This window comes from Oryctolagus cuniculus, chromosome 14 (assembly GCF_051225735.1).
Source record: "Oryctolagus cuniculus isolate XC-2025 breed Fujian yellow rabbit chromosome 14, ASM5122573v1, whole genome shotgun sequence".
In the NCBI taxonomy this organism is placed as follows: Eukaryota; Metazoa; Chordata; class Mammalia; order Lagomorpha; family Leporidae; genus Oryctolagus; species Oryctolagus cuniculus.
The window spans coordinates 3,135,663-3,151,296 of NC_142880.1; the positions used below are offsets into that span (position 1 = coordinate 3,135,663).

The 15,634-nt window shown below is 47.1% G+C and overlaps 1 protein-coding gene across 7 annotated transcripts in view; it reads right to left on the reverse strand.

The window, feature by feature from the left end:
* Positions 1–12: 12 nt before the first annotated feature.
* The window catches only part of HOMER1 (homer scaffold protein 1), a 153,049-nt gene continuing 137,427 nt past the window's right edge, over positions 13–15,634 (reverse strand). For 3 of the 7 annotated variants that reach the window (XM_017344541.4, XM_051854078.3, XM_089312913.1), the window contains 4 exons: positions 11,058–11,214; positions 8,171–8,281; positions 7,527–7,607; positions 179–3,031 (listed from right to left, as the gene is read on the reverse strand). In XM_017344541.4, coding sequence (XP_017200030.2) covers positions 2,843–3,031; positions 7,527–7,607; positions 8,171–8,281; positions 11,058–11,214 — 538 coding nt within the window. In that variant the 3' untranslated portion in view covers positions 179–2,842. Of the gene's footprint in view, positions 3,032–7,526; positions 7,608–8,170; positions 8,282–11,057; positions 11,215–15,634 lie in introns of all 7 variants that reach the window. The other 4 variants (XR_016220339.1, XR_016220338.1, XR_016220337.1 and 1 more) reach the window with 3 other exon arrangements.

Below are 15,634 nucleotides of genomic sequence, written 5' to 3' on the forward strand. Positions count from 1 at the left end.
CCAGGCGGGAAATACTTAGAAAGCCTTTTATGTCAAAGTCAGGATTTCACAGCACACTAATGGAAAATCCAGTAGCACCTGTAAGGTTTAAGTCACTGCTGCCATCACTTAAATGCTGTTAAGTGTCTGCAAAAGACTGAAGAAACAAAAGGATAAAGTACATTCTCCAGAGAACAGGTGTATTTCAAAATAAAAACTGTATTTTTTGCCAGTTTTTGCTCTGTACAAGAATCCATTGTTGTCGTAACTCATACACAGTGGGATCAACACTGGCTCTCCTCCTGCACAGCACAGTCCACAGGCTCAGGCTACAGTCCCCAACATCATTTTCTGAGAAATACATTACCGCATTTGGATCGAAACAGAGATACATCAGATAATACCAGTCTCTGGGAAAAGTCAGATTTTAATATGCAAATGTTTATTTATATAATACAGAAATGGAAAAACTACAGTAGGCACACGAGCTAATGATGACTGGCAGGTGATGGTCTCTAAGTAGCCCTCTACAAGGACTGGCTGTGAGAGTCCTCCCGAGAAGGTTTCTCTATCTGTGCGCTTGTGTCCACCTCATCCCATACACTGACCGTGGCTACTGACAATCTGGGAATTGAAAGGTACAGCCCTCAAGAAAGTGTTAAGTCACTAAAAAACAAAACAAAGCAAAAAAAATTAGGCTCTACTGGACACGGAAAACACTCACAAAAGTTCAATTTCAAATTTTATATCAGTAGGAAAATATTAAAAATAATTTTCTGTATATACATATGGGTATATGTATATATTGAATTACTCATGTCTCACATCATCAATATAAGCCAAGTGGAGACATTCTGGTAAGTTTTTTTTTCCCATTAAATGACTACTATGTCAAAATTTAAAAATATTTTCTTAAATCATTAAAATACTTCACTTACCATTTCAACAGCTTACACTGCTTTTTAAAATTTTTTAGCTGTGCATCACTAAACTCCCTGATCCCCACGTAAATGAAAACCTATTAATCCTTGTTACTCAGCAACTCATAGATAGAATCACATCTACTGCAAACTTCTACCAAATGGATAGATTTATTACCTGATTTATCTCAGCTCTGAGCATGTACACCTAAATTATTCTCACTACAACAAACAGGTGAGGAAAACAGCCTAAAATAGAGAGAGGTAATATGACGCTATGGCACACGTACTATATGGTGATTAAGTGTCTGATAGAAACATTTCAGAGACACCTGAAAACTCACTTTAGAAACTAACTTTAGAAACAAACCATTTATTTTTCACTCTAATATAAATTAATATGTATGTAGTTACTTACATACACATACATATAAAACAAAATTGTCTAGTGTTCAGTAGCTGTTTATGAGTGAAAAAATGGTTACAAACTGAGTAAGTAGCTTCAATTTGAGTTGACAGTTCAGTCACCTTGGGATACAGACAGACGTCGGTGCATCACAGACTCCGTGGAGTCAGATACTCAAGCACACACTTTGCGCGAGAACCTCCTCCACGCGACGGGCACTGTACAGCCAGACATGTGCTCCGGTGCAGTCCCGCTCCATAGCAGACCAGACAGCACTTGGCTCACTTTTAAAATAGCTTCATGAAAGAAATATCATATAAAGAAATGCATGTTTGCTAAAAGTCTTTTAAAATCACATCAAAACAACATTAAAACCTGCTCACTGAGAAGGGCCTACTGAATGTCATTCCTGACTGGAAGTGCCTGGTGACCAGTTCAGACCCGTGTCTGGCAAAGTCTGCGTGATGACGCCAGCGCCAGCGGCCGCGATCCCAGCTCAGTCAGTCTTCTCTGGTTGGCTGATGTGGGTGAGTCCCCTTTAAAACAGCAATACACCTTAAAATTATCTATAGTAAACAGTTCCCCAGCAACCATTAGTATTCGTAAATTGAAATGCATTGATCATTCAGAAAAGATTTCTTGCAAAATATATAAATAAATGTTAACTGCATATTCTGTAAATATACTTAACGTTAATTGACCAGGCCGTCAAGGACGGGCTGTCCTATTTCAGAAGTGTGTGTGTCAAATTTATTAGAAATTTAAAAAGAAAAATTTCTGAGGGACTCAGCTGCCTTCGTTAGTTGGCTTTAAAATATGTAATAAAATGGGAGACAGTATCTGCTGAAACGCATGGATCAATGTGGAAAAGTAACCTGTTCACAGACAAGGTTAGAGGACACCAAGGTACAGAGTAGTCACCGCAGTGAGGCGTCTTCCGTACAAAAGGGAAGAGCTCATACCCCCAGGTAGAGTGTGTTCAATGAGAGACGCAGCTCTCTCTCACTCCTGGCAAGAATTAATTGGTAATGGCACTGCTTCGCAGCAGCGCAAAAATATCCTGAGAAATTATTCAGATTACAACAAAAGACAGGGCTTTTCCTCACTTAATTTTTGCACAAAACACAGCTCTAGATATCGTAAATAAATTAATTTAAAAAGCAGATCATCTTCACTGTGTTGAACACAAAAAGGGCATGTGACCCAGACGTTGTTAGTGCTCCCATTGGCTAATCTCAGAAAAAAAGATGGCATCAAGTGTCTATTGATAACGTTCTAGCTAACTATGGCCAATAATATACCTGGAGGTAATTTGTAGTTCAAGTGTTTCCTTTCTTGCGTTTTCCCCCAACTAGCCACAAGCTGGATTCTAAAATTTACACTGAAATATACAATTCCAATGTCCAAAAGCCCCTCCTCCTGGGGAGTGACACTCAGTGTTTTTGTGCAATCTTGATGCGGAGCCCGAGCAGTCCCGCGGAGAAGGACGGCGCCCGGTCCGCCGGCGGCACGCGGCACGCGGCGCCCGGGCCTGCCCTTAGCTGCACTCCAGCAGCTTGGCCAGGCTGTCGCGGAGCTCCGAGAGCTCGAAGATCTTCCCGTCCAGGATCTCAAGGAGCGTCTTCAGGTTATTGCGAAACGCTTCCTGCTCGTTCTGACTCCTCTCCAGGCGCTGCTCCAAGTCAGAGAGCTGTCCCTCCAGGTCTTTGTTCCGAATTTCCACTTCCTTTAGAGACAAGAATGTTGATATACACGTCAATACGGCAGTCAGAAAACCCGGCTCTCGGGGATTACCAAGTTGCCAGCCAGGATGAGCCTCTGCCCCTCCATCTAACACACTGAAAGGAGACACCACATCTGGTGACTGCACTGTTCACACATCTTTGCGTCCACGCCGCACACCGACACACGTGAACACCCTCTGGGCACTGCCATGTCTTCTTCACTGCTGCTCACCCACTCTCCTTGTTTCCACCTGCTTTTCCTAACACACAGCTGAGAGCAAGCTCAGTGAGACAGGCAGCGGGAAGCCGAGAGACGCACTTTCTTCCTTGCTGACAACCCTGAAGAGACTGAGAAAGGACAGCACCGCCTGCGCGGCACCGCCGGAGGTTCTGACTGAACCAGTCTGCGTTCTGCCTCAGAGAGAGAGCACAGCTCAACTGCTAAGACTGCACGGAAGACAGTGAGAATGCTACATGGGAGACAAGCATGAAGGTGACCCCCAACACCCATCACACCAGGGACAGCACCCACACCGCAACACCCTCACCAGGGACAAAGCAGCACCCAACACCTATCACACCAGGGACAGCACCCACACCGCAACACCCTCACCAGGGACAAAGCAATACCCAACACCCATCACACCAGGGACCAAGCTACACCCAACATGCCACACCAGCGATAAAGCAACACCCAACACCCTCACACCAGGGACAAAGCAACACCCAACACCCTCACACCAGGGACAAAGCAACACCCAACACCCATCACACCAGGGGCAAAGCAACACCCAACACCCTCACACCAGGGACAATGCCAATACCACAACACCCATCACACCAGTGACAAAATCAACACCCAACACCCTCACACCAGGGACAAAGCAACACCCAGCATGCCACACCACCAGGGATAAAGCAACACCCAACACCCATCACACCAGGGATAAAGCAAACACCCAATACCCTCACAACAGGGACAATGCCAATACCATAACACCTATCACACCAGGGACAAAGCCACACCCAACACCCTCACACCAGGGACAAAGCAACACCCAACACCCATCACACCAGGGACCAAGCAACACCCAACACCCATCACACCAGTGACAAAATCAACACCCAACACCCTACACACCAGGGACAAAGCAACACCCATCACACCAGGGACAAAGCAACACCCAACACTCACAGTGTTCCACAAACTCATCAAAAAGCTGACACTTCTAACAAACCAAGGGAAGAAAGAAAGGACAAAGGGAAGAAAAAGTTCATGACAACAAGAAATGTTTAGAAATTGATAAATACTTCAAAACCGTTAGTAGAGACAATTTTGAGTGTTCTCAAAACTAATAATGATAAATTTTTGAGTTTATGGACAGGCCAACTACTCTGATAAGATCTTTACATTTATTCAAATATCACACTGCACTCTATAAATCTATACAATTATTACACATTAAAAATAAAAATTTTAAAAGACTAGCACAAAAACTTAACATAGTAAAATCTGAGAAATTGAAAAATTATTTTAAAAATACTGCCTTTAAAAATGTTTCTAGGCTGGCGCTGCCATAGCTCAATAGGCTAATCCTCCACCTGTGGTGCCGGCACACCGGGTTCTAGTCCCGGTCGGGGCGCCGGATTCTGTCCCGGTTGCCCCTCTTCCAGGCCAGCCCTCTGCTGTGGCCCGGGAGTGCAGTGGAGGATGGCCCAAGTGCTTGGGCCCTGCACCCCATGGGAGACCAGGAGAAGCACCTGGCTCCTGGCTTCGGATCAGCGTGGTGCACTGGCCGCAGCGGCCATTGAGGGGTGAACCAATGGCAAAAGGAAGACCTTTCTCTGTCTCTCCCTCTCCAAAAAAAAAAAAAAAAAAAAAAAAATCCCTTCCTTAAAAAAAAAGTTTCTAGAGGCCAGTGCTGTGGCACAGTGATAAAGCCTCTGCTTGCAGCACCGGCATTCCATATGGGCGCCGGTTCGAGTCCCATCTGCTCCTCTTCCAATCCAGCTCCCTGCTGTGGCCTGGGAAGGCAGTGGAAGATGGCCCAAGTCCTTGGGCCCCTGCACCCACATGGGAGACCCAGAAGACGCTCCTGGCTCCTGGCTTTGGATTGAACCAGCTCTGGCAGTTGTGGCCATTTGGAGAGTGAACCAGCAAATGGAAGACCTCTTTCTCTCTGTCTCTCCCTCTCTATCTGTAACTCTACCTCTCAAATCTTTAAACAATGTTTCTAGCATTGAAAATATAACAAAATGAGTCTAAAAAATAAAATGATGCCTATCAAGCTACTGATGCAATTCTGCAGGTGTTGCTGAGCTGTCAGCCGCTTGGGAGACACGTTGCCCGTGAGTGAGCGAGCCTGGAATCGAGTCCCAGCTCTGCTGCTCGTGCAGCTTCCTGCTAATACGACCAGGAGGCAGCAGCGATGGCTCCAGGAATGGGCTCCGGCCACCCACGAGGGGAGCCAGATGGAGTTCCCAGCTCCTCGCACGGGCCTGGCCCAACCACAGCTCTTGGGTCCATTCTGGGAGAGAGTCAGGCTATGGAAGATCTGTGTGTGTGTGTGTGTGTGTGTGGCCTTCTGTTGCTTTGCCTTTCCAAAAAAAATTAAAAAAAAGGAAATTTAAGAAAAATAAAATTGAGAAAAATAGCAGAAAGCCAGCTGTCACACTTAAAACAGTCACACAATGTCTACAGGAACTCTGTGAAGTTTACGGTATCACTGAACAACCAGCTAGTCAGTGCTGAAGGAGACGGTGAAGCAGCCCGAGCACTGGGGGCACACCCCCCAGTCATAACGTGCCAGGCTCACGCGAGAGTGCCGCGGAGCAGCTGCCGGGGCCCGGGCAACACAGCAAGGGATGAGCAGCTCTCCTGACTTGCAGTGGCCAAATCCAACCTCACGGTGTGCACGGAGTTGCAGTTAGCCATGCAGGTTTCTATCAGCTGAGGCTACCTAACAAAACACTACAAATCCAGATGCCAAATTCATACAGCCTTTGACTGCGATCAAATGGACCAATCCCACTGGAGAACGCAGAGCACGCCCCCCTGCGGACATCGACAGCAAGAACCAGGACAGAATGTGTCCACCCACCAAAAATACCCAATGTCATTTACCAGCAAACACCCCCTCAGCCAGCCTGCCTGGAAAATGGAAGGCTCTGGGCAGGCGCCGTGGCACAGTAGGTAAAGCATCTGCCTTCAGCACTGGCATCTCACAGGGGCTCCAGTTTGAGTCCCAGCTGCTCCACTTCTGATCCAGCTTCCTGCTAATGGCCCGAGAAAGCAGTCTAAGATGGCCCAAGTGCTTTGGCTCCTGCACCCATGTGGGAGAGCCAGAAGAAGCTCCCAATTCCTGGCTTTGGACTGGCGCAGCTCCTACCGTTGCAGCCATTTGGCACCTGGCTGCAATGACAGTATATCAAAACAACACATTTCGGGGGTTTCTTAGACTTGGTCACTGGATTAAAACTGCCGGTGTACATCTCCCACCGTGAGGCATACAGTGCACAGGGTGGGGCTGCCTGTGAGCCTGCACAGCCAGGGTCTGGACTGGGTTCTGGGTTACAGGACTGAAAGACTCCTGTTACTCAAGGAGCTGAGGCAATATGACAATAAGGGACCGGAAGAAGCTCCTGGCTCCTGGCTTTGGATCGGCCCAGCTCTGGCCATTGTGGCCATTTGGGGAGTAAGTCCGCACATGGAAGATCTGTCTCTCCCACTCTCTCTGTAACTCTGCCTTTCAAATAAAATAAATAAATCTTTTTTTTTTAAATCAGGAAGCATATAATAAACATTAGTAAACCTGACTGAAGAAAGAGAGAGAGCGTGAACTTGCACTCTATGAGAGCAGAGTTCCTATACTGAATGAAACCTGCTTCACACAATTTCTTTAAATTCAGGGTATTTCTTATGTCACAAGTAGAAATTTCCATAGGGGCCAGTGTTGTGGCAGTAGGCTAGGCCTCAGCCTGCAGCACTGGCATCCCTTGTGGATGCCGGTTTGTGTCCCAGATGCTCCTGTTCCGACCCAGCTCCCTGCTACAGCCTGGAGAAGCATCGGGAGATGGCCCAAATGCCTGGGCCCCTGCACCCACATGGGAGATGGGGAAGAAGCTCCTGGCTCCTGGCTCTGGTTCAGCTCCAGTCCAGGCAACCATTTGGGAGTGAACCAGCAGGTGGAAGACATCTGTCTGTCTCTCCCTCTCTAACTCTGCCTCCCAAATACGTAAGATCTTATGAAAAAAAAGAAGTTTCCATAATAACTGACTAAAGCTAATGTGTACATGACCACCTATGATGATTATAAACAACCACAAGGCGTGAATGATAAGTGAATGAGAAGAACCCAAGAAGCAGGCGTGCATCTAAAGTCCCGGAAGAGGAAAACAGCAGCGGCGTCCTCCAGAATGGAGTCTCGGGAAGGTCGCAGCTACGTCAAAGACGGCCACGCCCCTGCACAAGCGTGTGTGCGGTGCCGCCCGCCTCACCTGCAGCTTCTGAGTCAGAGAGTCCCGCTGCTCCTGCAGTTCTCTGGCATTATCAATTTCTTGTTTCAATCTCTCTATTTCCTAGAAAAGGTAGAGCAAAGCCTTTCAGGACAACATCAAAACCGCATCAAGCAAAGGCAAGGCCTGATTTTTCCCTGAAATCATTGCTGCCGTTCTTAGAGGATTCAGAAGCCGCTCTTCGGTGCTGACTTGTCAAGGACAGGTGCGCCGCTAGACACAATGATCCCAGGCAACAAGTCCCCCTGGGGCTGTCACCGGGCGCTGCCTAGAAACCAGGGCTGCTTCAAGCTGTGTGGATACAGACAACTCTTTCGTAGCGTATTAAAGCTTTTGACTGGAAACCAGAGCACCCACTTGTAAAATTTGTTTGCCCCGTCATGGTTTTCTGTTAATTCCATGAATGTGAGTGACCCTCACACAGCAGGCAACCGCCAGCGTCGCAGTCTGCCTGCCTCATTCCAGCGCACAGCAGAACTGGGGTGGGGGTGGCAGGGGAGACCGGAACGAGTTTAAAAAGCCCACAGTCTCGGTTTATTCCGCAGACTGCCTTTAAATGTTACATAGGTCCTAAGATTCGACAGAGTATGTTAGCTGGATGACAGACGGACTGACGTAGCAGATACCTCTTCCTTCACTTTCAGTGTCTCCTCCAGCTCCTGGATCGTCTGGTTTAACTCCGTCTTGTGGGTGTGCACGGCGTTGGCCTGGCTGCTGACACACTCAAGCTCAGTAACCTGAACAGGAGTGAGAACACAGGGCACATAAATGGCAACTTCAGAGAGCTCCCTGCGGAAGACATATAAGCCTTGGTAACTAAGTAACTTTGAGCCAATATTTGAAAATTAATTTTGAAAAATACTCAGAATGACTAGGTTCTTCAAAGATATTAATTTAGAACAAGGGAAACGAAGACCAGTAATTCTTTACATGCTGGTCATAGAAAGACCAGGAAAACTTCAGTGATTAACAAGTAGAGATTCTGATTAAAGCCGTCTTTAAACATTTCTCCAGAAAATGTTCAATATCACGGCCATCTGCCCTCGTCTGCAGACTCCAGATTAAATACGGGCCGGCGCCGCGGCTCAATAGGCTAATCCTCCGCCTAGCGGCGCCGGCACACCGGGTTCTAGTCCCGGTCGGGGCACCGGATTCTGTCCCGGTTGCCCCTCTTCCAGGCCAGCCCTCTGCTGTGGCCAGGGAGTGCAGTGGAGGATGGCCCAGGTGCTTGGGCCCTGCACCCCATGGGAGACCAGGAAAAGCACCTGGCTCCTGGCTCCTGCCATCGGATCAGCGCGGTGCGCCGGCCGCAGCGCGCCGGCCGCGGCGGCCATTGGAGGGTGAACCAACGGCAAAGGAAGACCTTTCTCTCTGTCTCTCTCTCTCACTGTCCACTCTGCCTGTCAAAAAAAAAAAAAAAAAAAAAAAAACATACTCAGATTAAATACGGGTTCTGAAAACTGGTCCCACACGAGTGAGATGTTTTTCAAATACGTTTTCCAAAATGTAAGACAATCTGGAAGAAAAGATATACTTAAAATACAACTTAGATCACCTGATACTGCCGTGACTTAGAGGAACAGTGCCTCTTCCAGGGACACAACAGTCCTTTAATCAGTAAGAATTCACTAAGGCCCAGAGCACAACGTAACTTTTACCTGTTTTATAACATTTTGATATTTTTTGAGAACAGAGAGGGGCAGTGTCCTTGAAAGTTATACCAGGCAGAGTTAATGCAGACAGAAGACACACACACACACACACACACACACTCACAGCTCTTTATCCATGCTCTCGATTTTTGGTTGACTTTAACACAGTCCATTCTGGACTACTAAGAAAACAGCAAATCCCTCCACCTTGTATTTTTCAGTGTATTGTTCTCTCCTAAAACCTCCTTGTCTACCTCTCCGGCGTCTGCTTCCTTCCTACTTATGCACTGATGAGCTTGTACAGACCCCTTTCCAGCTGGCCTGGACCCGAGGCCGCGCTCATGCTCCTCCTGTTCTTACCTGTTCCACAAACTGCCAACACAGTCCTCCTTCACTGGGAGGCTTTCTCCACTCAAAACCTTCAAGGGTTCATTGTTCTGGTTTTCTGTTTTTGGACAACATCAAATCTAACTTCTAGGTCTGCACACATTATCCCAACCACCTTAACCATCCTCACTGCCCAGGACGCCCAGTGTGTATTTCCAACAAGGCAGGCAAGTCGCCTTGTTCCTGGAAAACTGTTCACGTCTACACTGCAAAGCTTCAAGTATACACCACCCTCCCTTCTTCCCCACAGCTGACTTTTTAGACGCAGGTTGGAACCACATTTGCTCAGACTTCTAACTCTCCCTTACCGTTCTACTTCATTTCCCCCATACTTCCCAGTCACCCTGGTCTGTTATACTCCTCAAGCCGTACTTTGTTACTAAGCCCATTCCTTATTGTCTACGGGATTCACTTCCTTTTCAAAAAGGAAATGAGTGGTACCGGCTTTCCTGTGGGGTCAATGTATTTCTAGGCTTTGAATGAAAAAACTCTTCGTAGGGGATTGTTTAGACTCCGATGTTCATGGTACTGGCTATTTCTGATTTTCTTCCAACTTTTATATAAATGAGGTTCTACCCACACTTCCAAACTGCTCCTTCTTTAAAAAACAATAAAATCATAAAAGTTTTTAACTATCTCGAGGCTGGTCCTGTGGTGTAGTGGGCTAAGCCTTTGTCTGCAGCGCCCAGATCCCATATGGGCACTAGTTCGTGTCCCAGCTGCTCCACTTCCAATCCAGCGCTCTGCTATGGCCTGGGGAAGCAGTAGAAGATGGCCCAAGTCCTTGGGCCCCTGCACCTGCGTGGGAGACCCAGAAGAAGCTCCTGGCTCCTGGCTTTGGATCGGCCCTGTTCTAGCCACTGCGGTCATCTGCAGAGTGAACCAGCAGATGGAAGACATTTCTCTCTGCCTCTGATCTTATGAAATTTTCTCAAATAAATAAATCTTTTTTTAACAAAAAAAGTTTTTAACTGTCTCACTGTAATTGCGATTCACGGAGTCAGTACAATATGTAACGTTTAGTGTCTCAGTTCATTTTCTCAGGACTTGTCTATGAGGGTCTTCAAAAGTGTCATGGAAAATATGTGCTATGAAAAACCACGCATGCATCTCAAAAATCTTTTGCATCAAAACAGACTTATTTTTTAACTGCCCCCCCCCCCCAAACTCTCTGAAGTCCCCTGGTATTACTCTGTAACAGGTGAGAATACTAAGCTGAGAGAGGGAAATAACTTACACAGATCACACAGTCAATGGGTGCTACAAATGCAACTTGTGATCATGTCTTCTGACGTCCAATGACTTCATGAACTATGGGGAATGTTTCCCCTAACCACACTCACGGAAGGGAACCCATGAACTCCTCTAGGCCCTGGTGGTCAGTGGGCAGCTCCAGAGGGCCCTCTGCTGGATCTACATTGACACTGCCTCTCCTCTAGGAGCCCCAGGGTCCTGGGACCCAGCCCCGGCTTACCCGCTTGTGCAGGCGTTCTGCCTCCTCCTGATAGGCCGCGAGCTGCTGCTTCCACTGCTTCACGTTGGCCGTGGACTCCAACAGGGCCGCGGTCAGCTTGGCATTGTTTCCTTTGAGGGTAGCCAGTTCAGCCTCCCAGTGTTTGCTGATCGCTGAACTAAAATACAGAGAAAAGGTTCCCCATTACACTGAATCCTGCAGTACTAGTCCTATCACAGGGTCTATAATCTAAGAATTTTTTTTGAGGAAAACTCCAAAATACAAAAAACAACAAATGTTTTTCCTGGCAGGAGTAACGTGGAAAGGTTCTGACCTCCAACAGGGCAGACACGTGGATCTGCTCATTTTCTCTGAGAGTTAAAGTGGCGTCCTCAGAGGGACTGGTGCTGGGACGCAGCAGCTAAAGCCGTCACCTGCAGTGCCAGCATCCCATGTGGGCGCCAGTTCAAGTCCGGGCTGCTCCATTTCTGATCCAGCTCCCTGCTAATGGACCCGGGAAAGCAGTAAGGATGGCCCAAGTGCTTGGGCCCCGACACCCACACTGGAGACCTGGAACAGGCTCCTGGCTCCTGGCTTCGGATCAACCAGCTTCGGCCATTACGGCCATTTGCGGAGTGAACAAGCAGATGGAGGATCTCTCTCTCTCTCTCTCTCTCTCTTTCTGCCTCTGCCTCTCTGTAAGTCTGCCTTTCAAATAAATAAATTTAAAAAATTACATCCTCAGAAACATCTATCAAACCTAAAATAAAACCTAACAATGTACTAGATTTTTAGGCCTAACAAAGCCTGAAATACAATCTCATTCCTTAACGAAAAATATGCTTAAATGTATTATGTATTATAGTATTTCTTTCTTTTGTTAAAAATTTATTTGAAAGGCAGAGTTGCAGAGAGAGGAGGAAAGACAAAGATCTTCCACCTGCTGGTTTATTCCTCAAATGGCAGCAACAGCGACGGCTGGGCTAGGCCACAGCCAGAAGCCGGGGGCTTCATCCAGGTCTTCCCCGTGCACAGCCAAGGGCCAGGCACCTGGGCCATCCGCCACTGCTTTCCCAGGCACGTTAGCAGGGAGCTTCATCAGAAGTGGAGCAGCCGGGACTTGAACCAGCACCCATGTGGGATGCCGGCACCGCAGCTGGAGGCTTACCCTGCTACTGCACAATGTCGGCCCTGGTATTTCTTTTGAAGTTATTTCTTTGAAATTATTTATTTTGAAGTTATTTCATCTTACTCAGAATTTTAAAACGCCCCAAACACAAAAAGTTGTGGAGATGAACAGACTTCATACAGTATGCTGAATCTACCAAAACCTTAGTTTCTAACTTAATTCCAGCATCATTTATAGAAGACTAAACGCAATCAGCTTTCTCTTCATTTAATGTTCTGACATTTAAGCCACGTAGAAAAGAGCATGTCCACCAACACAAGTTTCTATTACAGAGACAATTCTCTCCGATGGGAGGACCCCTCTCCTGGTCATTAACTCTCTGGTGAACAAAGAATTGTTTCACTTCCGGCTTGAAAGGTTGCTTCTCTTTCTCATAATTGAACAGTTCATTTCAGTTCATCAAATTCCACTAATCCTATCTCATTACCTAAACAGTGATGCTTTTAAATCACCACTTTATGTTTGCTAAGTCATTTGCATCACAGGCCCAATGTTTTGTTGGATATTATACAGTCATTTCAATATATACTATATAAAAGAAAGCACAGTTGCTATCAAATTTTCTTTTTAAAGTTCAGTTATTTATTTTTATTCATTTGAAAAGCCGAGCAAGGGAGAGATCAATGTTCCACCTGGCAATTCTCTCAACAACAGGCGGCGCACCCAGGCTCACACCTGGAGTCTGAAATTCCATCTGGGTTTCCCGTGTGGCTGACGGGACCCAAGTACTTCACCATTACCCGTGGCCCGTCAGAGTGTCCACTAGCAGGAAGCTCAGTCAGAAGCTGTGGCAGAGGTGGGACACGATCCAGGCACTCCGAAGTGAGCCACCGTGTCCCGAGCACCGCGGCCATCAAACTTCTAAAGCCCATCACGCAATGACACAAGCTTCATGCATCCCGTATCTGATGCACACAGCAGAGCGTAACAGCCTCTCTGTCGCACTCCCGCCAGAAATGGGTAATGAGCAAACATCCTGTCAACCTGAAGGGAGGAAAACTGCAGAACAGCCAACCGAAACTTCAGAAGGCGAAGACGACGAAAGGAAAGAGCAGACCGAGGCGCAGCCTGGAGCAGACCAGGGAGAGGCGACACAGGCCATGCGGGGCGGCGCCTCTGCTGATCTGGCCGTGGTAACTGGCTATGCCACCCATGATGCTACCGGGGGAGCAGAGCGGAGCGGAGGCTCTGCAGGGACTCTGAGAGGCTTTGTCACTTCTGTTAGGAACAAAACTGGTTGAAAATGGAAACTTAAAAACGTTGCTCAAGCTTATAGTGAGAAAATCTCACCCGAATGTGAAGGGACAAAAATCCAACGGTAAACTGCTAATTTAACAACCACTTCTACCTTCAGAAAGAAACCTTTTTCTAATTCTTCCTTGGTAGGAAGAAGTCCAGATGTGGATTTGCTGGGCAGAGCTGCACTGATTCTCCGGCTCTGAACTGCAGACGTCTCGGGCCGGCTACCAGTTTTCCCCGACACAGAGACGTTTCGTTTAAACAGGCCCTTCAGTCTTACAACTGAAATCTTACTGAACAATTTCAATACTTAATATATGCAAATATCACACCCCTTTAAAAATTAAAGAGAAGAAAAATGATTTTGTAGATTTTGTTCTAAAACCCATTTGTCAAAATTATACAATTAAAAATAAGATGGATCACTGCAGGTCTTAACAGCATGAGGAAGAACAAAAAATGGGGGTGTTTAATATTTTATTTCTCTAAGGTTTCATATTATAGTCTACAGGTATCAAAATCCATTAACGATTTTAGAACTTGGCTTATATCACAATTATTTGAAAAATAATTACCTGGTGACCCTGGGCCAGCTGTCTAATAACTTGATCCTCCATCTTTATCAGGTCAAATAAAGTGGTCAGTCAAGATCTGGACTGCCTGACCTAGGTAGCTGGAACACCACGGCAAACACATAAAGATGTGAAAACTGAAGCATGAATTTCAAGCAGACTGGCACATTCTTCAAATTCACCCTAGGATTTTCCTTTATTTTCATATTTGGCTGACATTTAGACTCCAGAAGGCTCAAGTTAAGATGCAACTCATGGAAAATCTTGAAATAAAACATACTGCACACTAACGGTAAAACCAGCCATACTACCCATCTACCTGTGTCATGGTAATTTCAAGGAGCCCACATTGCAGAACAAGTGGGTTAAGCCGCTGCCTGCAACACCAGCGTCCCATACGGGCACTGGTTCAAATCTTGGCTGCTCCACTTCCAATCCAGTTTTGTGCTAATGTGCCTGGGAAAGCTGCAGAAGATGGCCCAAGTGCTTGGACCCCTGGACCCACAGGGGAGACCAGGATGAAGCGCCTGGCTCTGGCCTGGCTATTGCACCATTTGGGGAGTGAACCAATAGCTGGACAGTCTCCTCTCTGTTTCTCCTTTCTAACTCTGTCTTTCAAATAAGTAAAACAAATATTTTTTAAAAAGAGAGAGAGAATTTCCCAATTTTGTGCTTGGGATGGTATTTGAGGTGAGGCGGATGGTCATCCAAAATGTGTCTCAGATCCCTGGGTGCCGCAGACACAGGGGAGTCTGCAGCTTCTTGCAGGTTCTTTACCACAGACTTCTGCCAAGTGGCCAGGAGAAAGACCGTAGGCATTAAGACTACAGGGGGGTCCTGTACCGGGGAGAGGCCGATGCTGTGTGAAGGCCAAGAAGCCTGGCCAGGATTCTTTTTGTCCACGTAGCAAAAGCCCGAGCTACTGGGAGAAGGGGCCTGCCCCTGGCTGTAACACCTCCACTTTCACAGACACAGGCAGACACCCTGTGGCTTGGGCAGAGAGAACAGAACTCTGGGACTCTGGGAGAGGGGCAGGGGACTCTTGCACAAAGCCCTCAAATGCACAAAGCTGAACTTGCCTGGTACTGGGAGGGGACAGGGCCACTGCGCCAGCCTCAACTCTGAGACCCTGGGAGCCATGGCCTACCCAAGACTGCTCAAGGAGAACAGAGAATCCCACCCCGCCCTTTACCACGGTGGGAGGGTGAAGAGTATGGTGAGAACCTCCTCCGAGGCACAAGCACTCGAAAGACCAAAGCTCAGCAAAGCAGCCCCAATTCTAGCACCACGTCGTGCTTGATTTGTTCTGATTAAAGGTGAGGAAAGCAAAAATGGAACCCAAACTCTGTTCAACTCCTAAGAATGATTTAACTAAGCTACAACCCAGCAGAAGAGTCATAACCACTTCCCAGAGGAAACAAAACCAGCTCTTCATATGCATGGGTTCCGCATCCATAAACTCTATGAGCCACGGATGGAAGACATTAAAAGTAAGTCTCGAAGAGACATGTACAAGGGCCAGTGCTGTGACATAGTAGGTTAAGCCTCCATCTGCAGCACCAGCATCCCATGTAGGTGCCAGTTCGAGTCTTTGTTCC